The sequence below is a fragment of the Pleuronectes platessa genome, chromosome 16 (assembly GCF_947347685.1).
Source record: "Pleuronectes platessa chromosome 16, fPlePla1.1, whole genome shotgun sequence".
In the NCBI taxonomy this organism is placed as follows: domain Eukaryota; kingdom Metazoa; phylum Chordata; class Actinopteri; order Pleuronectiformes; family Pleuronectidae; genus Pleuronectes; species Pleuronectes platessa.
The window spans coordinates 23217410-23240797 of record NC_070641.1 but is presented as its reverse complement, the minus strand read 5'-3'; the positions used below and the strand labels follow the sequence as shown (position 1 = coordinate 23240797).

At 46.1% G+C, this 23388-nt stretch overlaps 4 protein-coding genes across 6 annotated transcripts; 1 reads left to right on the top strand and 3 right to left on the bottom strand.

Moving 5' to 3' along the window:
- Positions 1 to 355: 355 nt before the first annotated feature.
- On the top strand, positions 356 to 2291 carry gadd45gip1 (growth arrest and DNA-damage-inducible, gamma interacting protein 1). The gene is made up of 2 exons (XM_053444151.1): positions 356 to 745; positions 1724 to 2291. Exons 1-2 carry the CDS (start codon positions 357 to 359, stop codon positions 2013 to 2015), a joined length of 681 nt encoding a protein of 226 aa, XP_053300126.1. The 5' UTR covers position 356; the 3' UTR covers positions 2016 to 2291.
- A 128-nt stretch (positions 2292 to 2419) lies between these two features.
- Positions 2420 to 9682, bottom strand: zgc:158403 (tetratricopeptide repeat protein 39A). 3 transcript variants are annotated; one of them, XM_053444148.1, is made up of 18 exons: positions 9333 to 9682; positions 8664 to 8768; positions 8090 to 8221; positions 7841 to 7884; positions 7006 to 7073; positions 6837 to 6901; positions 6564 to 6663; positions 6395 to 6460; positions 6178 to 6289; positions 5989 to 6056; positions 5304 to 5363; positions 5023 to 5184; positions 4815 to 4906; positions 4315 to 4435; positions 4099 to 4210; positions 3897 to 4011; positions 3659 to 3775; positions 2420 to 3172 (listed from the first exon to the last, which is right to left on the bottom strand). In XM_053444148.1, exons 1-18 carry the CDS (start codon positions 9365 to 9367, stop codon positions 3064 to 3066), a joined length of 1683 nt encoding a protein of 560 aa, XP_053300123.1. In that variant the 5' UTR covers positions 9368 to 9682; the 3' UTR covers positions 2420 to 3063. The 3 variants fall into 3 exon arrangements, with proteins under 3 accessions (XP_053300123.1, XP_053300124.1, XP_053300125.1); XM_053444149.1 differs by having other exon boundaries at positions 6181 to 6289; positions 9333 to 9681; XM_053444150.1 differs by lacking the exons at positions 8664 to 8768; positions 9333 to 9682 and having other exon boundaries at positions 7006 to 7068; positions 8090 to 8113.
- A 1025-nt stretch (positions 9683 to 10707) lies between these two features.
- On the bottom strand, positions 10708 to 15303 carry tspan34b (tetraspanin 34b). Its single transcript, XM_053443269.1, has 8 exons — positions 15067 to 15303; positions 13039 to 13116; positions 12137 to 12352; positions 11948 to 12022; positions 11752 to 11859; positions 11537 to 11674; positions 11361 to 11453; positions 10708 to 11267 (listed from the first exon to the last, which is right to left on the bottom strand). The coding sequence occupies exons 2-8, from the start codon at positions 13093 to 13095 to the stop codon at positions 11208 to 11210; spliced, it is 747 nt and encodes a 248-aa protein (XP_053299244.1). The 5' UTR covers positions 13096 to 13116; positions 15067 to 15303; the 3' UTR covers positions 10708 to 11207.
- A 1937-nt stretch (positions 15304 to 17240) lies between these two features.
- Positions 17241 to 23338, bottom strand: znf653 (zinc finger protein 653). The gene is made up of 10 exons (XM_053442802.1): positions 23043 to 23338; positions 22058 to 22098; positions 21510 to 21842; positions 20942 to 21411; positions 20641 to 20818; positions 20276 to 20357; positions 20022 to 20139; positions 19827 to 19941; positions 19647 to 19746; positions 17241 to 19505 (listed from the first exon to the last, which is right to left on the bottom strand). Exons 1-10 carry the CDS (start codon positions 23336 to 23338, stop codon positions 19328 to 19330), a joined length of 1911 nt encoding a protein of 636 aa, XP_053298777.1. The 3' UTR covers positions 17241 to 19327.
- Positions 23339 to 23388: the final 50 nt, after the last annotated feature.

The following is a 23388-nucleotide window of genomic DNA, read 5'->3' as shown; positions in this document are numbered from 1 at the left end:
ATGTCACAAAACGAGTGAAACAACTATTAAAACACAAGAGAAACATGTTTCAATTATTTTTCTCTTTGGAGCTAAAGTCCAAACTTTTGTCTTTTAAATATGAAAATGAGAGAAAAGTAGAAAATGGACGATGTTTAGTTTTTTTGATTAAAAAAGCAGATATGAATTGATCAGTTTATCTTTTTTAATTCACGGTGTTTCGTGTCATTTCTTTGAGACTTATCTTTTAATATTTAAAGAACCGAACTTTTAACTTCAGACGTTTCCAGTGCACGTGCAGGACCCGCTGATCTGAACAGGCAGAGCGGAAGACACCTATCACTTCCTGCCCGGGTCCTTCCTTCGGGTGATCAAAGATGGCGGCCTCCGTGTTGTGCAGGAGGACAGCGGTGTTATGTCGGACTTTCCGGGGGATTGCACCGGTTCCTGCGGGCTGTCAGTCCGGGACCGTGCAGCAGACCGCGGCCTACAACCCCAAGCCGCTGCGGCTGAACCTCCGGGACCCGCACATCCCGGACAAGCTCAGCGAGCGGACCCCGGAGTGGCAGAAGACGGCCCGGTACGACGGGAAGCTGTTCGGCCGCTACGGCTCCGTGTCGGGGGTCGACCCCGCGGCGCTGTGGCCGAGCCACGAGCAGCTGGACGGGATCATCGCGGAGGAGAAGCAGTGGCAGCCTCCGCTTGAGGAGATGCTGAGGAGCATCGAGCTGAAGGAGAAGGAGGAGACCGGGAAGCGACTGGCCAAGTAAGTCAGGTCCATGCGGCCATTATCGGACAGGCTAGTTTACCTGCTCCCTCTAATGTCTGACCTCAGGTCGGTTTGCTTCTCTCTCAGATAATAAACGATCATATCTTAATCTCCACTGTTTGTCATATTACAGCAGCAAACAGATAAATATAGACTCATCAGCCAAAGTGTCCGTGTGCAAAGAACCTGAAAGTTCTGTATGAATAAAATTTTTTATAAAATCAAACTTCAACAACTTAACTTAAACACAATGATAGATTATAATATATATAATGAAAAACAGAAAATACAGTGTAACAGATACACATCAGATTGAAATGGAGATGATTTCCCTTTAGTTCCTGCTGTATGTCAACACTGTGTTTGAAACTAAAGTCTAAGAAAACAACTCATCTACTGGGAAGTTAAACACGAGAAAAAGGATCCAATCAAAATGTCCCAACACAAACTAATGACATGCATATGTGTGTGTGAGAGGAAGACAGGTCCAGGTAGTCCATGTTTTCTTTATTCCATCACATTACACATGATTACACAAGCAGTCTGTAGGACTTGGTACATAATATTTCCATTTCTATCTTATTTTGTTATGGATTCTGGTTCTATTCATTTATTTCTTGCTACATTTTCCTTTTACTGAAACTTTCTGTGTGTTGCAGAGTCTGAATGGAATTAATAGTTTACTACTTAATGTGATGATTACATTCGTACCTGTCAAAATGTAGAACATATTCAGGATTCTCTCATGGTAAATGTTTGGTAAAAAAAGTAGCTGAAAAACTTTGTCCAAATAAACTCAAACATCTAAATGATGTTATTATATTAAAAGCTTTAGACAGATTTTGACCGTATGGTGGGACAAGTTGAAAAAGTATAAAGTTATTACTATTCTTCAATCTCTGAACTGAAACATGATCCATCCAACTTCTGCTGAATCATTTCCCTCAGAAACTAAATCTGTTGTTTCCATCTCAGAGAACGAGTCATCGCAGCCAACATGGCCAAGATGCCCAAGATGATCACAGACTGGCGCAGAGAGAAGCGTGAGACCAAGCAGCGGCTGAAGGAGGAGAAGGATCGGCGTGGGAAGCTGCTGAACCAGGCAAGGGAGCGATTCGGCTACGCTCTGGACCCCCGCAGCCCCAAGTTCGTGGAAATGGTCGCGGAGATAGAAGCGGAAGAGAAGAAGCAAAGGAAACTGATGAAGCGCCGACAGAAAGAAGAGCAGGCGGCCGCTCCGGTCTCATCACCGGCTGCCGGGTCGTAGTCTCAGGATCAACTGAGCGTGTTTGATGAGGAAAGAACAACACGGCCGAGAGGGACGTTCGTTAAAGTGAAGAACAGTTTGATCCTTGTTCGGCGTCAGATGATATCACACATCTGATCATCTGATGATATCAGACGTTTGACCTGAATCACACAGAACCTCCTCCATCTTCTTTTCCTCAGTATAAATATGTGTTTGGATTTATTTGCCCTGTTTCGATTCTTGACCGATGTATTTAACTGTCACTGAAATAAATTAATCTCTGTGAAGATTGAATTTTGGTCTAGAAAGTTATTAAGGAATACACATTACAAGATGCACAACACTGTGGATTTAGAGGGAAGTTAGAGGTCAAATGTCAAGGTCACTTTGACCTCACAAAACATTTTCGCCACAACTCAGCAATTAGTACATTAAAATATTTAATTTATTAAATTACTTCAGTCTTCCACATCTCATACAAAGTCATGGACTGTTATTTGATGATTTAAAAACAGACTGAATACATTTGAAAGTTGTTGGGACGTGCAGACGCTGATCCAGATGTTCCAGCTGCTGATGTGACTCAGAACACCGGCTGATGATATTAATCTTTTAACTAATATCTAAATTAGTTTACAGTTGTGTGAGAAATATCATGAACATAACGTATGTCGATGTGATAGAATTATCAGCAGCTTGTGCTAAACAACGTACTTATTATACAATTTATTAGGTCTTGAAATGAAAAACATTTGATATTGAAAGTGACTATCAAATCAATTGTTGATTAAGATTTTAGAGTTCTTAAATTTTCTAGTGTAAACAAAAACATTGACCGTAAAATACAAGCGTTAACTTATCAGAGAAGTTCGAGGTCCCTGGTTTTTAAATGTTGATCTCTGACGCCAGAGCGGACCGGACCGCTCCTCCCGAGGATTCAGTTTATGAAAGTGGGTAAACGTTAAATACTTCAGTATTCACTTCTTGAAAATCGAGGCTGACAGCAGTGAGGGGCGTGGACGAGCTCGTGTGGGAGGAGCCTTTGAAGTCGTGGAGTGAGGTCGTCTCAGAGGTGAGTGTCCGCGTCTTCACCCGGATCCGCCTTGAGTTTGGCCAGAGAGGCGTGGATCCTGAACTGAGTGCGGGACTCCATCGAGTAGTCTTTGTAGTTTTGTCTGCAGAGCAAAGAAGACATGATGAGAAAAGGGTCCAAGGGGATTCTGTACTGTTCATTAACAGGCAGACAGCGACCTCTAGTGGTCTGTACAGGTATGACTAACAGAGGCTCCGTTCAGACGTGGTTTTAAGATCAGTCCTGAGATCTGATCTCAAGTGGACAGCTCTAAAGGAATATACATCCTGAATGTGTCTCCTGTGATTGGCTGTCACTCCACTGCTTTATATGCAAAAGTCAATCAGTCATTTGTTATGACTATCGATGTGTCAGCGTTAGTAAACATGTTAAAACAGGAGCATTGTACATTAAACTGACTTAATGGTGAGAGTCAGACTCTGCTCTGTAACATGTAAACAGGAAGATGTTTGATTTTTTATTCTGAATGTAAACGTACTCATCACTTAATAGAGATATCTATAATATATTTAAATGACATGTCCTGCTGCTGCTCCTCTGATGCAGGACGTCTCTGGGAGAGTCTTACTTTGCCTTGTGCAGCAGCTTGATGGCCTCGTCCCTCCTGCCTTGGTCTATGTAGAGCAGACTCAGCTCCACCACAGTGTTGGGCACCAGGTAGTGGTCGAACCTGATCTTCTTCTCACTGGGCACACACACACACAGGAAGCAGGTAGATCACATGACTCACTTGTAAAGTCAGAACTTTGTACTCAGAGTTGTTGTGTTGTTTACGTCTGGGATATTGTGTGTTCGATGCAGCTCACCTGGAACACACTTTCTTGAAGCTCTCCTCAGCAGCACTCAGTTGACCCTGGTTCTTCCAACACAGACCTTTCAGCAGGTGGATCAGACAGCGGTCGTCCACTGAATACTCGTTTTCTGCAGACGAGAGGAAGCGTTGGTTAAAGGAAGCAGAGAGACGGGGGAGGGGCTTCCTGTGTTGTGGTTCAGGATGTGTTGCATTACCAGGAGACTCCTGCAGGCTGCGCTCTGCCTCCATCAAAGTCTGCAGCAGGCCCTCCGTCAGCTCCTGCCGTTTGCTGATCATACTGAAACCATTCCACATGTACATCATCTCCTGTAACGAAGCAGAAAGTGATGTCGCAAGGCTTTGTGTGTCAAACACAGGTCCCTTTGTGTGTGTGTGTCTGTGTCTGTGTGTGTGTGTGTGTGTAACTTTACCAGCACTGGCACCGGTAGCCTGACTGGGCGCGACGACTTGTAGCGTCTGGCTTTACGAATCGCAAACTTCTCCGTCGGGGGGGACTTCCCCGCGATCTTCTGCTTGAAGGTGGGAACTTGTCTGAAGACAGAGGAAAGAAATGAAGATAAATGTGGACAGACAGTATTTATTAATCAGATTAGAATGTTCCAGGAACTGATACAGATCTTCCTGTCTCTGGGGTTGTGGCCTCCTGGCATCCTCCCATGATGTATGTAAAGTTATTAGTGTCAAAATGAACATGTGACCCGGTTCTGGACCAATCAACGGACGGGAAAGGGTGTGTGATCAGAATAATAAATATGTCCTCTTTGTTCTACCAGGGGTCGGACTAATGATTGTCTCCATATATTGCTGATGATATATTTGATGTTTGTGCGTACTTTTAGATTTACTGAGAAGTTCAGATCAGTTTCCAGCTCGTGTCTCTTTCAGACACAAAGTGAAAAGTGTCATTTACCTGAAGAGTTCCACTTCGTCTTCTCCGAACGGCCTGGACTCGTCGTTGGGCAGCATGCTGAGGTACGCAGCCTTCATGTACACATACATGGCCTGACAGAGGGAAGCACAGGGACAGGGGTCACTCATTGTCTCCAGATGTTCGACAGGAGTCACTCATTGTCTCCAGATGTTGCGACAGGAGTCACAGAGGAACCTCAGCTCCACACCTTGGACCAGCGGCTCTCCTTGCTCAGCAGGTCGGCGTAGAAGTACGCGACCTTCCACGCTCGTTTGTAGGTGAAGCACCACATCAGCTCCCAGTAGCACATGTGGTGGAACTGCTTCCACGTCTGCTGGGCCTTGCAGCCATCTTCGAAGAGCACCACCGCCTGGCAGCAGCGTGAAACAACACCAGGTAGCAGAGTGACATGTGGGACTCAAGATGCTTTTACTCTTACTTTTACTTTTACTTTAAATCCATGTTAGTGACACATTTACTGAAACACACCTCATCAATGTTCCCTTTGATTTCTTCAGTCCTTCCTGCAAAGAAGAGGAATATTGCTCCCTGGACAGAAGAGAGGAAAGAGCACAATGCACACACATATTCAATGTCACTCTTCAATGTGTCACTAGCTGTGTTAAATTCTTATCTAACACAAGAGATCTGCTGCACAACAATTACACGCAAGTTGTGTTTAACCAAGACACAGTGTGCTCTCAGGGAGGGGCTGGTATGTGGGCAGAGGGCGGAGTGGAAACAGGGATCATGAATTCACGAGAGCCTGAGTCAAGCGGAGCGGCCCGGAGAGATAACACAGAGGTGTGCGGCTAAATTCTAGGAAGAAGGTTTCGAGGATTGATGGAGCAGGAGGCACCGTGTGAGTGGAAGGTGGAGCGAGTTACACATGAAGGCAATGAGGGTGCGGAGCTGAACGAGAGAAAGAACTGAGATAGAGAAAGAAAAAAGAAAGAGAAGAGGTTCAAGTGTCGGAGAAAAGAGAACAGAGGTTTGAATGAGGAACAACACAAACCCACAAAAGGAACAACATGTGGTTCTGGTTCATAACAACTTGCATCTTGTTCCTGTAGTTTGGTTTCTAGCAGTTATGATCACATTTACACTGCCTGAGGGTCGGTGTGATGAGATGAGATAGTGAGAGATGCATTTAAATGATTTGATCACGACTCACCTGAGGGTAGAGATGGAGAAACGGTTTCAGCAGCCCTTCAGCTTCGGCCACTTCTCCTTCCCCCGTCCCTGAGAGGATCAGAACATATGATGTAACACGCTACACGAGGATATATGAAGAATAGTGCGTAGAATGTGGTGAATGATGAGTGACAGTTTCTGCACAGGAGGTCTGGAGTCGGTACAGAACTACCTAGGATGAAGGTGAGGAAGGTGTGGTAGCAGAGCAGCAGCAGAGCACACAGCATGGAGCGCAGGTTCATCCCCGTGGCTCCGTCATGCAGCAGGGACAGACCATACTCCTGCAACAGCACCACACGTGTAGAGAACATGCACACGTGTGTATATCATGGACGTGACATGTTCCTTTAATGAGCACGATGAGGAAGAGGAATCTCCATCATTACCTTGTCTCCTGAGAAGCCGGCGAACTTCAGGAGCCTGAGAATCCGTGGAGGAAACAGGGAGAGTGTCTGTGGATGAGGGGGAACCGGGTGAACATCGGTGAACCAACAGGGAATCGAACGTGACGCGTGGTCGACTCGTCGTCTTTAGAGATTAAAGGAGTTTTGTTACCAGGTTGAAAGCCCCGACTCCAAACGATATCCCCCCCGCTAGGTGCAGGTGGCTGGGTCCTTTGAGGCAGTTGTTGGCTTGAATGGATTCGTTTAGTTCTCTGGATGGAGACACACAACACAGGTCAGCATCATGAACCAATACTGTGTGAGTCCTGTTGCCCCCCCCCCCCCCCCGCCCCCTCACACAGCCAGGAATCAAGCCTTTAGTTTGCTCCGTGCACTAACATGGAGGAGGCAGCAGCTTCACATGCTCAGTTCTCTTTTTACTTACTTGTAAATCAAGTAGCTGTTTCGGACTTTGATCCCTCCTTTGATGAAACTCACCATGTCCTCATCCTGCCAAAGACATGAAGTCGAACATTATGATGTTCTGATGAAAAAACAACAACACACGTCGTCATTTGAAGTGAACATCTGGACGGTGGAGTGTGGTGCTGTACCTGCAGGAAGGTGAGAGCAGCTCTTTGGAGTTGACACTCTGCGTAACACACTTCTGCGTGAAGCTGCACTGCAAACACACAAACACACACACACACACGCAGACACGCAGATAATTAACAATCATAGTCACCAAGCAATACATCCTAAACATTCAGATGTTGCAATAACCCGACTTGATCTTCTTCTCTTTTCCTTTCGTCTTCTACCCAATAGTGTCACATTTGATTCAGAAGAAAAATAATGAAGCTTTATCTTAAAACCACATCTGCAGCAGAAGTCATCCTGTCAATCATCTAACAAATAAATCTATCATCTGCTCAAACAGGCATCAAGTGAGGAAAGGGTTTTATTTGTGAATCTCAATGGAAAGAAGAACGAGAAGAAGCCACCCAGCCAATCAATCAATCAACCAATCAATCAATCAATCAACCAACCAACCAACCAACCAATCAACCAATCAATCAATCAATCAACCAACCAATCAACCAATCAATCTTCTTCATTGGCCTTCATTAGCTTTTCCCACCATCGTCCTGCTTATTATCTGCCACACTAGCGCCATCTAGGGACGGTGGTACCAGTCCGTGAACTAATGAATGGATAGTCATGACATTTTCTTCTGATGTTTCCTTTAGCTCGTGTATAAAGTTTATATCTGTGCAGAATGTTAGCGAGCAGACACCATCCAGTTATCATTGACCTTTTGACCTTTCGAGATACTGTAGATTATATTTTAAAAAACTGAAATATCCCCTCAGTCGTGTGGAGCCTACATATCATCCTCGGGTCAATCTTTCTATTGAGAGGATTTTCTGAGACGTCCGAGCCGTTTACCTTCAGTGAGCGAGTCTCCGTCCGACTTGGATTTCCGTCGGAACCTGAAACGTCAAACGATATTTCAGCATCAAACTATAACTCTCATGTCTGTGACACAGGACGAGACACCAGTGTCCAGTGTCTCTATCATCAGCTGCTGCTCACGTGACCACGCAGTCAAATGGCTCGTGTGATTAGAGACCAGCATGGAAATTCATGAGTTATAATAAAAGATGCATGTTTTGAATTCTAATTTGACCTCCTGACCTCTGACAGACCTCCTGGGCACTCTTCATGGTGAGGCCGGCGTTGGTGATGTCATCGTGCTGGAACGTCATCATGGCCTGCATCTCCAGCACCGTGGCGTAGATGAGAGCGTGGTACATGCTGTCGTTCACTCTGCACAGGAAACACACACATGATCAACACCGTGCACATCACACTGGGAGCAAACACACACAGATACTGGGATACCAACACATTTTCCTGCTGGGAGGAGATAAGAGGAAACACCTCGCTGGTTTTATCCTCCTCCACAGTCTCTCTCTCTCTCTCTCTCTCTCTCTCTCTCTCTCTCTCTCCTGAGCACACTGTTTATTCTGCAGAGCTGTCAGCACCTTGGGCGTCAGCTTCAGCAAACACTTAATATCCTGGAGGACTGAAGCTCGACTTCTACCCTCAGCTGACAGGAAGCACACCACTGAAGCACGGAAGCCAAATACTGATGACATCATGCTACAGGGACGCCACAATGACTGGGCAGAATTCAGTGACACCACAGTGTGTAGCAGGAGGGGGAGGGGGGGGGGGGGGGTCAGACCCTGGGGAGGCTCCCTGTTACCTGGGCTTCAGCATCTCCAGGCTCTCGTTGAAGTGGTTGTTGAGGAAGAGGTCCAGAGCCTCCATGCACTCGTCCAGGGACTCCTTCAGGGTCATGGGTGAGGATCTGGAGCAGAGACATGAAGAACAGACGCTTTAAACTGCTAAACACACACATGTACAACAACTATTCACACACACAAGTACGACAACTATTCACACACACTCCCTGCTGTTAAAGTTGTTACTTCATTTGCAACGAAGGTCTCACTGCACCTTGAACAGTATTTAGGTTTAGTTTTGTCTTTCTAACTTTTATTTTAATTTAACTTCCTTCCATTGAACTGGTGGACTCTTTGTTAACTTGCACGTGAGAAATTAAAACTTGAAACTGGAACTAAACTGCAGGATTAATGCGTCTCTGAGTTTTAAATGAATGTCACAGCTGTTTTAATGAAATTAGAGCAAATCCAATTAAGTGTCCTCAGTAGAGTTGTGTTCCTCCTGTGTTGTTGTTGTTGTTGTGAGGAAGACAGTCTCAACATCACTGGAAACATGCAACACAACTGAAACATCAGAGCAGCAACCACCACCAGCAGCCGCTTGAAGTCACCTGCCAGTGGCAACCAGCAGAAAACCAGTTCCCACCGTCCCCTGCTCCTCTGGAGACACAAGTTGTGTGTTTACTCACTTTCCTGCAGCATTTGCACCTTTCTCTCTGGACATGATCACTGCCCGGACACCTGTTCACAGCTCAGCGGCGCGCGGACTCGAACCAGGACTCATCCAGGAGCAACACGTCAGAGAGACACGTCAGAAAGAGACACTACACAAACAGACACTACACAACCGGCCCCGGGACACAAGAGAGGACATCCAGTCTCACGAAGTTCCGTTAAAGTGCAGAGACGCGTCAGAGACTGAAGCTGCTGCTGGAGTGTGAGCGCAATGGAGTCTGACTCCTCCTCTGGGACACCACTCACTGCAACGGACACACAAAGCACACACATCATGCACAGTACTCACACACAGCCCACACTAACACACGTTAACACAAAATACACACATTACACATATTACACTGCCTTTACTCTGAAGAATGGGATCAGGGGCGAAGTGTGATGTGCAGAAGTAGAAGCAATAATAATAATTAGTTATTTTATTAATTATTAATTCAAATTAATAAAAACTATGTAAATGAATTCAAACTAATACTACTTATAACAATAATAACCCGGAAAATGACGTCACACAGCTCTTATCTATCAGCGATACATGAATGTAATAGATGACTATTACTTTTAATATAATATAATATAGCTTTTGTCTATATCAACAGCTACTATCAATGAAAACATTTTATTTTATATATAAATATTATATTCTCTAAACTCAATATCTGTGAATCAACACGTCTCTCACTTCACGTGTGTTTGCACAACAAAGACACCAGGTGGCGCTGCTGTTGTTTTTTTTTTGTAATTTGAACTCGTTTGTCCTCCGGAAACAAATAAAGTTGTTTTGAATTTGATTATATTAAATTAATTGCCAAGACGTTATGATACAAAATCTGTTTTTTTGTTGCATATATAAAAACTTCCAATAATAATAATAATCTAATTAATAATAATAACAGTTTCTGTGCCACTGTCCATCAGGAGACTGGAACCAGCCACATCCCCTCTGCTGATGCATTATGGGTATGTACTGAATAACAAATGACTCAATGTTTATTCACAGTATTAATTATAATCTGTCACATGCATATCAGCCCCTTTCCTTGGGTAAATTTGAGGTCTTGAGTTTGAACTAAAACATCCAATGGGAGTAATAAAATAATAATAATATTAATAATAATAAAATACATATATGTATAAACAGTTCTCCAAATCAAACAAATCATTTTTTATCAAATTAAATAAACGGTAACAATCATCTTGATTCTTCTTCAGATAAACAGTTTGAGTGCTTGTTTGCTTAACACAATGTTTATTTTCACCTTCTCACTCAAACTGTGGGAAATGTCGCACATCTCTATGCAAACCGACACAAGAACTCACACCAGCTTCTACAAATGATCTGCACTTTATTCCAAAATTGTTCACAACACAACTTACATACAAATAATGTGTCACTTCTGTCGTTATCTTACAAGCTGCACTGCGACAACACCTTTCCACAGCGTCGCACACAGTGAATTATAGTTATCATTTAATTAACGGGCAGTGTGTTACCGGTTGTAGCAGCACTGTGCTTCATATAGTGTCGTGTAGAAATAGATTTGTTATATACAGCATGTGTTAGATTTATATGTGGTAAAAAAAATTGATGTTTCTTGCAGAAATGAGATGGGACTGGAACAGATGATGGACAGATGAAGGACAGATGAAGGACAGATGAAGGACAGATGAAGGACAGATGATTGATAGATGATCAACAGATGATTGACAGATGATGGACAGATGATGGACAGATGATGGATGATGTCATTCACTAATCTGATTGCACGTGATCAGACTGAACTGAGAGGTTTTTGCAGGAAAGGGGCGGAGCTCTTCCCTCCCTGTCAGGCGCACAGGGACTTGATCCTGCAGTACAGGATCATGGAGACGACCATGGCACAGATCTGAGGAGACAACACACAAGCGTTGGAGATAATGTGCACAAACAGAGAGACACGGTTTCATTTACAGTCGTTTCATTGTGTTTCTGCTCAAACCTCCAGAACCGCGATCCCCAGGGCCACTCCCACAATAACCAGTGTGTTGCTGTTAATCAGATCCCAGATCTTTTGGAAGCAGCCGGGGTTTATCTGAGGACAATGAAGCACAGAGCGAGTGAGTCTTTCACTCGGGTTTTGTGTGTGTGGTCGTTTCTCTTGTTCCTGGTTCGTACCTTTCCACTGTCGGCGTTCGTCTGGTTACAGGAGGAGGGTGTGTCGGGACAACACTGAGGCGGGAACTGCTGGTCGTGATCCACGTAATACGGAGAACCCACAAAGTCGGAGGAGTTTTGAAATCCACAACACTGCAGCTAGCGTGGAGACACAGAGAGAGTCACGGTTACACAAAGTGAGAGGAGAGTTGTGTAGCTGAAGATCTGACACGCACCCCGGTCATCGTCGTGTTCCACAGGCCGGTGATGTCCTGGTTCTTCCCATAGTCCTTCTTGATGTTCTGAACGGCTGCTGTGCTGAGCTTCTGAAGCAGCTCGTCCGCCTGAAACACAAACACACATCAACACACACATGTTCCCGAGGTCCACAGGTGTCACAACACTCCACCTAACATCCAGAAGGTCACCTACCAAGGGTCTGAACACCAAGATCACCACTGCTCCTGCCACCTCCGCGATGAAGACCAGCAGCACGATGATAAAGAACTGTGGAGAAGATCAGAGAGTCGACCAGTTTAATGGAACCAGATCAAACCCAACATCAAATCAATCAAATCAATCAAATCAAATCAGATTTACTAGGTTTCCTCAGCGACCTACCAGCAGCAGCATGCACTTGCTCTCCTTCATGGCGCCGCAGCAGCCCAGGAAGCCGATGACGAGCAGCAGCGCCCCGATGGCGATCAGCAGGTAGCCCACGTTCAGCACCTGACCGAGCTGCGAGGGCGCGTCCTCAATCTTCCCCAGGAAGCCGAGGACGGAGCCGCTGTCCACCTTCACCCAGATGCCCACGCCCAGGATGGCAGCGCCCGCCAGCTGATGGTGGAGAGGAGGAGAAGCACCGGGGTCAGTGGAGGTCGAGGGGGGTTTTACATGTGAAGGTCACGGGAGCAGGACTTGTAGAAACTCATGTGGACATGCAGGGGACGTGTTTTCATGTTTATGTCCTTTAGATACTTCACAAGGAAGTTATGTTCTCATCTGTTTGTTTGTTTGTAAACAGGATTATGGATTAACTCCTGGACAGATTATCACTAAACATGTTGGAAGGATGCAGAAGGGGTTAATTAAGAACTCATAACATTTTGGTGCAGATTCAGATTATTGGGGAGATAAGACGTTTACAAACATTCAGTAATTAGTTCTTAATTAGTGTCTCGTGAAAGAGGAGGAAGAATATATAAGATTATTCTTTCTGCTCCTTTTAATTCAAGATTTGAGATTTTGTGTTGAGATATTTAATTGTTTTGTTTGGTCAATAAATGGAATAAACTTACATATATATAAATTGTGATTGATTTGATCGATGCATATTTATGGGACTGATATTTATGAGTGTAGTTAAAATGGGGATCTAGTGAATTTAAAGCGGTTTCATGAGGACGCTTCTGAACTTTGCAGAAGTTTCCTTTCTGAATCACACTTTCTTTCCGTGTCCTCTTTTCTTAACACTTGCTTGTGACAACATTTGAAAAAATTTCTCGTCAAACACCGGAACTTACGAAGATGATGCCGTTGAACACGAACATCGTGACCTTGAGGAATTCGAAACATCCCATTTTCACGTCTCGGTCTTGAACCTGCAGCCGGAGACAAAACATGAAAAGGACACGATCAGTCAAACTCCCTGATGATCACCTGCTGCCGTCGTGAATCCTCGTGCTTCTCACTCCGTCAGTCAGGTGACAGACTAACAGTGGGGTTGTCCCTCGCTCGGTCACCGTGACGGGGGGGTGTGGAAGGGGGGTGGGGGGGTGGGGGAAACACCTGCCTCTTTCCCAGCTCCTCACCCTTTAGCCCTTTGAAAGCTTTAATAACTTATCTCCCTCAAACACTCAGCGGACACAGCAGCTTTAATATCCACGTCCACTCCACACGTGTGACCTCACAGGGGCCGAGGCTAACGGCTTTGTTTAGTTTGTCATTGACGGATTGAGTGGAGACGCAAACAACTGCGATAGAGCAGCAAACGATCAGAGGAACAGAACAGGACGGATGTGGAACTGTAGCTTCATCCAAAATTCCAGGATCCTAGAGTAGGAAACTGTCATGGTGGAAGGATTCCGGAGTCGAAGAGCAGTGTGTGAAAGCAACAAAGATACAGTGTGTGTGTATTTGCATGGAAAATTCTGTGGTCAGCCAACTTCTCCATCACAAACGATTCCCTGGTAGAGCCCTCGGGCCTCGTTCTGTTGTGCACAGGTGAACAAGTTAAAACAAAGGTTAAACTCTTATAGATAAGAAGTTACAGTATGTGGAAGATTAATGAGAATGTGTTTGAGTTGTCATTTAAACTTTGGGAGGACGTGAAGTGGCAGAAACGTGATATATGACACATTTAAATATTTAAAAACATATCTAGGACATTCCTCTTGTCTTGTTCTTTCACGTATAAAAGCAGAAGTGTAAAACAAATGGGTTACGTTAGATTATTCCAAAGAACATGTTTCCTGGCTGAGAAGAAATTGAGAACACATCTTGACAACACAACCCAGGAGCTGACGTGTGTTCACACAAATCCACGACATCTCTCTTCATCGACTTGACTCATCAAACACAGGAGCAGAAATAACAGCCTCTCCTCCCACCTCCTCCTTTTACAGCCTCACTGTTCCACTGACACTTCAAGGTTGTCACTTCCAAATGTGTGTGTGTGTGTGTGTGTGTGTGTGTGTGTGTGTGTGTGTGTGTGTGTCTGTGTGTGTGTGCGTGTTGGCCTCCCAGGAGGGGAACAGTGGTCTTTGTGTGCTCTTTGTGCCCATATTGTCATCCCCAGCCACAAAGACAGAGCAGGTTCCCATTGTCCACAGCAACAGGCTGGTCTGAAACCAATACATCCCAGCATATCTGGTTCATATTCATATTCTCCAACATCCTCCTCAAACATGTCTCATTGACCCAGAGAACAGGAAGTGAAGCTGGAAGCTGTTAATCATACATTTAGGATCCTGGAGACACGAGCGGTCGCCTTGACTCCCTCAAACTCCCTCTCTCCCTTCACTCCTCCGAGCGTCTCCCTCCTCCTCCTCCTCCTCCTCCTCCTGGTCAATGATTGCACTCGGACTCTGAGGAGAGAGGCTGGTGATGTATTAACGAGCCCGACTCACATGCAAATCTCAAAAAGCACCCAGTGATGACTGAAAGCACGAGGACTTGTCTTTTTGATCCTGTCCTGCAGCACATGTGAAGAGAAAGGAGCTGCTCTATCTGCAGAGCGACACACTCGACACTGAGCATGTGTGAGATGTGTCAGCGGATCCGTGGTTTGTATTCGTGGGTGTTAGATCGACGCTGCTCTCTCCCTGAACGTCCAGCTTCCATCTCAAAACACAGGCACAGGCAAATCTCAAAGGACGCCATTGAGGGGAATAATTGCAGGCAGGTCTCAGGAGACAAAGGATCATTGTTGGAAGGATCCTGCCTGCGTTGGTACGGCTCTTAGAAAAGAACCAGACATCTCACAGGAAGAAGAAGAAGAAGAAGAAGCAACAGAACAAGTTAAGAACCCAGTGAGATGATGTTGAGCTCACCTTCCACAGGAGAAATCTCAGGTTCCAGAGTCTGAACCTTCACGGAGGTGATGGAGGCGGCAGACGGACGGTGGGAGAACAGGAGCACAGGAGTGTGTTGTTCTTCTGTCCTCGGAGAATGACCCACAATGTGCTGTGTGTGTGTCTGTGTGACACTTCCTGTGCCTCGATCACTCCAACGAGCCTCTTGGTGACTTTCTGATCTGCTTTCTGATGTTATTTCAAGAGTCAGGTCTGGTTATAAGTACTGGGGGGTGGGGGGGGAGGAGGGAGCAGGTGGGCGTCTCTGAATCGGCTGAGTAATAACACACATCACCATGGAGTCAGGCTGCTAGCCTCCTGAGGGAGGGAGGGAGGAGAGAGAGAGAGAGAGAGAACTCACCTGTAAGCCTCCGCTTTGCTAATAGGAAATATGAAAAATTAATCAATCTGTATTTACAGCAAAATCTCAAAGCTACAGGTTATTTTTCCTCCACAGCATCATGTAGAAAGTTGTGTATAGATATGAGAAACACAACAATGGCCAAGTTGGTGAAAAAGTAGTAAACATGACTAAAGCAATAAAAGAAACAGTACATGTATAAAATAAATAAAAGCAAATGCAATATTTCTAGATGCTCTATCTCTATGGGTATTTCATTTTCTCTGGGGTTCCACAGGGATCAGTGTTAGGACCACTGATAAATGAACCCAATAAAGCATAAATTTATATTTTTTTAACATTAGTAATGGATGACATCACATTCCAGCCCTCCCTTCATCCACCCATCATCTTTACCACTTCTCCTTGGCGGGTGTAGAGGTGTGGTTCACCAGCGTATCACAGGGACGACGCACAAAGACACACAACCGTTCACACTCACGTCACCCTGATGCCACACAGAAAGACCTGGATTCAAACCAAGAACCTTCCTCTTTTATTAATTGCTATTTTCCAAAAATAATTTAAACCTGCAGGTGAATCATCAAATTCTCCTGCCGAGGGCGATAAGAAATACAGAATATACAAAAAACATAAAAGGTCAGGAGCCTCAGGATTAATTTGGACTCTGACCCGAGCTTTTAAAAAAAATATTAATGACACAACTGTGGCAGTTTCTGTCGCTTTGAAAAACAAACACATTAGTGATTCTGTCACTGAACCAAGAGGAACCAGTGGAGCTTTACTGGCACAGTGTGTTTCTCTACAGGAAACACAGCGAGACAAAGGGACGTGTTTGCCTTGCTGGTGTGTGAAGCTTCTGGTTTGCACAAACCACAGCCGAGTGTGGACTCATATCATTACCATAACAAACAAGACTCCAGCTCATTTCAATGTGTCCTTGCAGAGCTGCACACGTTACTCTGATAGTGCTTTGTTTGACCTCTTTACCTTTTCTATTCTATTCTTTTTAACCCCTTTTATTGTGTTTGGAAATGTTCTGAACTTTCTGATTATAGATTTCTTTTCATTTTGTCTCAGTTCAACACCTTGAATCTGCCAAATGAAATGTGCTTTATGAATAAATCTGTCAGACATTTACATTTACTATTTGTTTGACAGTCTTTTCTCACCAATAGTGTAAATATTGCAGTTCTGTTGATGTTCTCTGAGGTTTCTACAGTTACATTTTCCCTCTGAAGCTTCTCCTCACTCTAGTCGACCTTGTTAATCCCAACGAGGCAAATTGTGATTCATGAATATGAGTTTACTCTGAGTGTCACAACCCTGAGGGGGACGGATGGCCGACAGAGTGAGAATAGATGATTTACTGTAGAATAATCTAAAGATCACTCACTACATCACAATAGAGATGTGACATTTTGAAGAAGCTGTTAAGAACAGCTGTAGAATTAGTGTGTGTGAGGGAAATGTATAAATAATTAAAACATTAAACCTTTAAAATACCAAACTTAGCTCTTTATCATGAATTAGCTGCAAACTAAAGGATTGACACAAGCAGAAAGCAGCACTCAGCTGAGTGACCTGTTCTCTGAAGTCATTCAGTGACGAGGTGTCACGACGCTGCTTCTCAGGCCTTTTCTTACTTCCTACACCCCCCCCCCCCACACACACTTAATCACCAGCTCGCACAAACACAGAGGAGAGCATGATGTAAGAGACTTTGCATATTAAAACGCCCTCGTGTCACACAAACAGAAATCAGAGGAAAAAAAGACAGAATGCAAATGAGTCATTTTCATATATTTTAGTGATTCATCAGGGTGAGTGAGTTTAGTGAGGAGCTGACAGACGGGACACAAGAGGTGAATCTTCCTGAGAGATGATCACATGAAAGTTACAGGATTCATCTCCTGCTCCTGTGACTCAGGCCCGAGATGCAAGATGGAGAAACATGTCCCACACAACAGATGCTCACATTTGAGTGACTGAAATGAAAGAGCCGACATCTGTGTCACTACGAGCACAAGTGTGTGTGTTAAATGTATTCAACACACACACACACACACACACGGTGAGTAGTGAGATCTTCACCCACTAATAATCTGTCATCGTGTATTAAAGGTTCGAGCATTCATATTTAAATCAAGCTTTATCGCTAAAGGACCATTCTACTGGTTTTCAAGGTCTACGATTGTTTTTTCCTTAAACGGAAATAATATTCACTGTTAAACGTTAAATCATCTTGGAATCAGTGGATGATGATTTCAGACAGAGGTAGAAAAGAGACGGTTCCTCATCCAAGCTGGTGACCATCGATTCTACTGAGGTGTTCACGGTCCTGTCAAGATGTCATCAGTCCGTCCTTCTGTCTGTCAATTCAGAGTCTCAACCAAACATGTCTTCAGACTGTGGGACGAAGCTGGAGAAAAGCCACGTTAACACGGGAAGAACATACAATCAGCCAGCCAAGTCATATCAGCTCCACACGCAGCTGAAACTGTGTTTTACCAAAAGGCCACAAGAAGGGTAAAGCAGCAAGTCCCAGGCAAAAAGCCTCATGTGTAAACGTGGGAACAAATAAACTGTTTAAATAATCCTGTATCGCAGCTGAGAGCTTCTAGTGTTTAAAGTCTGATAAAGGAAATATGTCAGATTAGAATGTTGCTTTGTTCCAACGTGACTTCGCTCCACGTTAGTGTCATGGAAAGAAAATGGCTTCATAAGGAGGATTTAAACCGTTAACCATCGTGTTTAAAGAACGTAATGCCACCTCCGATAAGATCAGGCTTTGTTGTCCAGGAAGGAGCAGGGCAGAGTAGCTCATGCTGCCAAACTGATATCAGACCAGCTCCATAAAAACAGTAACTAACTTTTAAACGGTGGATGTGTCGGTAAACCCACAACAACGTAGAAATTGCCAATGCCCTTTAACTGGTTAGCCAGCCATGCTAACGTCTTTAGCTTGCGTTGTAGCATGCTAATGTCTGTAGCAAACAAACACCCGATTGAATTCTTTCCTTAAATCTTTAGATTTTTTAGTTTCGGTAAAAGGTGCAAAAAAAATTAGCCCAAACTGTTTCTAACTGGATCATCATGCGTGTGCACAGAGAAGCATTCGGTTGTTAGTGTCAGTTCACTCAAACAATACATGTGAACAGCTGTATCAGTGTAGATAAAGACCACAGGGTCAGTAACACTTGTAATTGATTCTCCACGTTGTGTTGTCCTCTGGTCTCCGGTGGTCTTTCTTTCAGAAGGGGGTCATGTGACGGGAGCCTGACGAATCAGCGAAGGCCACGTTGTGACCGTAAAGATCCAATCAGCAACCGGCTGTGAGCGTCCACGTCATCGTTTCCAAACTGGTTCTGACGTCAAGACTTTTAAAATCAAAACGGTACCAGCAGAGTTTCCTCTTCACAGAAGTGTGGACGCCGGGCGTATCCTCAGCAGAGTTAAATCCTTTTCAAAATAAAATCTGCAGCAGAGTTAACGTCTTTTCAAATTAAAATCTGCGGCTTCTGCCTCAACACAGTCGTTCCCGTCAGGATGAAGAGAAACCCAACGCTTGACCGAGCTGCCGAGCCCAGTCACGGTTGAGTAACTCAGATTGGATGATCATTATTCAGGAAAGAGCTTCAGATGGTCAGTTATCAACAGTGGATTAAGATTTTAATCTCTCTTGCTGTTTCCTGCACAGCAGTCCGAGCGGCTCGTCCACTGTCTTGTGTGTCCACGGGCGATTCCTGGACGTCCTGGACTAGAGACACAACACAACCATGAGGAACGCGTCTGTCCTCACTGGGAGTCGTCCTTCAGCTCGTGAGGGGAGAACCTGTTCCTGCTCAGCTCCTTGTCAGCGGCGCCTGCTCCAGCGCCTCAGGTGGCCTGCTTGTCAGGGTGGCTCTTCAGCTTGTGGAACTTGACACTGTCCAGCTTCTCGAACCTCTTGTCACAGAACTCACAGGTGAAGTTGTAGTGAGCCTCTGGAGTGTGTTTCTTCATGTGCCAGTTCAGGGACGCACGCTGGCGACACTGGTATCCGCAGATCTCACATCTGACAGGTGGCGAGGGTGAGGAGACGAGATGGAAGGAACAGAGAAGATCGACGTGATTATGAGCAATATATTTATAGATGTTTGACATTTGTCCAAAATCCTGGTTCTGGTCAGTGCATCAATAAAACTGTTGTACTCACTGAAGCGGCGTTTCTCCCGTGTGCGTGCGCCGGTGAACCTCCAGGTGATTCTTTCTCTTAAAGGATTTCCCACACGTCTCACAGATAAAGTCTCTCACCCCTGTTCAAAAAGATCCAGTTACACTCGGGAGGTTTGTAAAGAAGCGTTTACAGATTCTGAGATTTGAACGGCCGGCCCACCTGAGTGGATGATCATGTGGCGATGCAGGTGGTTGGACAGGTAGAACTTCTTCCCACAGCCTGGATGAGGGCAAACCTTGGTCCTCCCCTTCCTGTGCACCAGGTTCACGTGATTCTACAGCGAGTGAAACAAAAGGATGATTTGAATCTTCAGCTACACAAACTGACACAGGAAGCAGGAAGTGGAGCTGGTACCTGGAAGCTGCTGATGGCCACGTAGACCTGACTGCAGCCCTCGTACGGGCAGTGGAACATCTTGAGCATCCCGTCGGCCTCGATGACCGGGCCTCGTCTGTTCCTCTTTGACCGGACGCTGCAAAGACAAAGACACCGTGAAGCTCACTGGGACAAGAAGACAACAACTGCAGTCGTCCTCGTCCCTCACATCCTCAATCTACCAGAGTCAAGCTGCTCTGGATTCCACTGTGTAGAGTGTACACATCACAAACCTGCTCAGATTCCTCTGACGCTCTCTGTCACCACTGAGTTCCAGAGCGTCCGCCGGCTGCAGCAGCTGTTTGTCACTCAGACCTGAAGAAGAACCGTGGAAACAAATATGACATTACAATATGCAGATATCGTCTGTCTCTACAATGTCCCCTGACTTATGAACTGATGGCTTTTTACTGTAATTAACAACATCACATTAAGTCAAAGGGAGCCGGGGACAGAGTCTATGAATACAGGATTCTTACACAGTGAGGAAGTAGAAGTAGACCCGTGTACTAGACAGGTACTTTCACCTGGAGACATTACATTTAGAAGGGAGACATGACATTCACAGCCTAGCGCCCTGCCCCCAGGTGTAGCGCACCTGTCATGGAGTCCTCGTCCTCTGCTGTGGTGAGTTTTGAGTCACAGGAGCACACCTGGTTGTAAGTGACGCCCCCGATGACCGTGCAGGTGACCTCCTCCACGGTTCCTCCGCCCATGCTGAGCTGGATGCCCTCTGACGCCAGGGCCTCGTAGCTGGGCCCAGTGATTATAATTAACTGGGGGGGGGGGTTGACAAATAAAAAAAGGGAAAAACCATTTAAACTTTTTGAAGGAAGTAGAAGCACATTCCAGAGCGTTCACCTCGTCGACCTCTCTCTGCTAAACACTGAATCACAGACCTGGGAGCCGTCCAGAGCCGTCCTCTGGTCGGGGACCTCACAGCTGGTCACCAGAGGGTGGGGGGGGAACAGGTCACTCTGCTCCTGGACCTGCACGGAAGGACCTGATTGGACGGACAGCTCCACAGGGCTGCTCAAGCCCTGAGACATCACAGAGTCCTCGTCCGTCTTCTCCGGTTTATAATTATGTGGTACAGTCCTGATCTCTTCTTCTATGAGTTTCTCTCCTTCCTCTCCGTCTCTGCTTTGCCTCAGATCCTCGGCCTCCTCTTCTGAGGAGATCGAGACAAACTCTGCAGGGGGGGACCCCGGCTGTTCCTCCATCTCCATCTCCCACACAGGCTGTTCCATCAGTGGGACATCCTTGGAAGACGCCTCGAGTCTGGGCTGGTGGTTCAGAGAATCAGTCTCTTCGGTCGGGCACATGTATGTTTGTTGTTCCTCAGAAACATCCTCGTTTTCTCCCACATCTAAAGAAAACAGTGACAATAATGTGTTGATCATATAGAAACAACAACAACAACAACAACACATTAATGAGACAAAGAATAAAGTTTTCATTCTGCACCTTTGAACAGTTTGAGAGTCTCTTTTCTTCTCCTCCTGCTCACTGCGCATTTAGCCGAGGGCGACTCTGTTCTCGTCGTGTTCTCCTCCTCCTCCTCGTTCACCTCCTCCTCCTCGTTCACCTCCTCCTCGTGCTCAGAGTCACTTGCCTCCCTCGGTGGTGAGAACAGGTACTGCACAAAGGAGTGGTTGGCGTCACACTGCCAGACGGCGGCGGTGGAGAAGTTGGGCTGCAGCTCCAGAGTCTTGAGCTGTGGCTCGTGAGGGCAGGAGTGGGAGTGCTCCTGGTACCAGCACACCAGGCTCTGCAGGCTCGACACACAGTGCTTCCTGCCTGGGGAACAGGGGGAGGGCACACAGGAGTGAGGAACAGCACGAGGAACTGAACCAATCAGAAGATCCATACGTTAGATTGCAAATCCCTGGTTGATGTTTGATGGACAAACGTTAGAGGAACAGAGACGAGTCAAAGAAAAGCAAAGGACTGATTGATTGATTCAGTCAAACAACCCCCCCCACACACACACATCTATGAGTGGCTCCACTCACCTTTCTTTTGTTTCACTGAGACTTCTGGAACAATCTTCTTCCTGAAAGTCAGAATCACTGTTTAAAAAGAGTCGAGTAGAAGAAGAGAAGAAGAAGAGAAGCTGCAGCTCGATGCCACTGATAAAACAAAGAGCTGGAAACATGGTGTCACCTGCAGCAGCAGTGATTGACTCTCTCTCTCCTTCCCTCTCCCTTCTCTTTCTCTCTCCCTCCCTCTCTCTCTCTCTCCTTTTCCCTCTCTGTACATCCTCTCTCTCTCACCCTCTCTCTCTCTCCCTCTTTGTACATCCTCTCTCAGCCCCCTCTCTCTGTCTCCCTCTCTCTCTCCCTCCCTCTTTGTACATCCTCTCTCAGCCCCCTCTCTCTGTCTCCCTCTCTCTCTCCCTCCCTCTCTCTCCTTCTCCCTCTATGAACATCCTCTCTCTCTCTCCCTCTCACTCCCTCTTTGTACATCCTCTCTCTCTCATCTTCTCCCTCTCTGTACATCCTCTCTCTCTCATCTTCTCCCTCTCTGTACATCCTCTCTCTCTCTCACTCCCTCTTTGTACATCCTCTCTCACCCCCTCCCCTCCTTTCTTTCTTTCTCTCCCTTTCTCTGTCTGTCTCCCCCCTCTCTCTCTCTCTCTCTCTCTCTCTTTACATCCTCTCTCCCCCTCTCCACCTCCCTCTCTTCCTCTCTCTCCCTCCCTCCCTCCTCTCCTCTCCTCTCCCTTACCCCTCTCTCTCTTCTCTCCCTCTCTCTGTCTGTCTCCATCTCTTTACATCCTCTCTCCCCCTCTCCACCTCCCTCTCTTCCTCTCTCTCTCTCTCTCCCTCTCTCCCTCCCTCCCTCCCTCCTCTCCTCTCCCTTACCCCTCTCTCTCTTCTCTCCCTCTCTCTGTCTGTCTCCATCTCTTTACATCCTCTCTCCCCCTCTCCACCTCCCTCTCTTCCTCTCTCTCTCCCTCCCTCTCCCTGTCACGGTGTGTGTGCACGCGGCTCGTACCCGCGGTGTGTCTCCTGGTACTTGTCCCCACACGTGGAGTCGAGCAGGATCAGATACTCCGCCAGCCCCGCGTCACTGAGTCGGGTCCGCCTGCGGAGCTCGCTCCACAGCTTGTGGGACTCCCCCAGATAAACCCTCCGGACGTCGTACTTCTTCCGGGACTCGAGGCGCCTCTGGGCCCGGTCCGTGTCCGTGAGCCGGGGCCTTCCTCTGCAGCGCCGCAGGGCACATTCCCCCGGGTCCCCGGCTCGGTCGGTGTCCAGAGGAACCTCCGGCTCCGTCAGGTTGAGCGCCATCTTGGCCACAACAGCTGATGTTGTGATCTAGCCGGAAGTTGTACGAGACA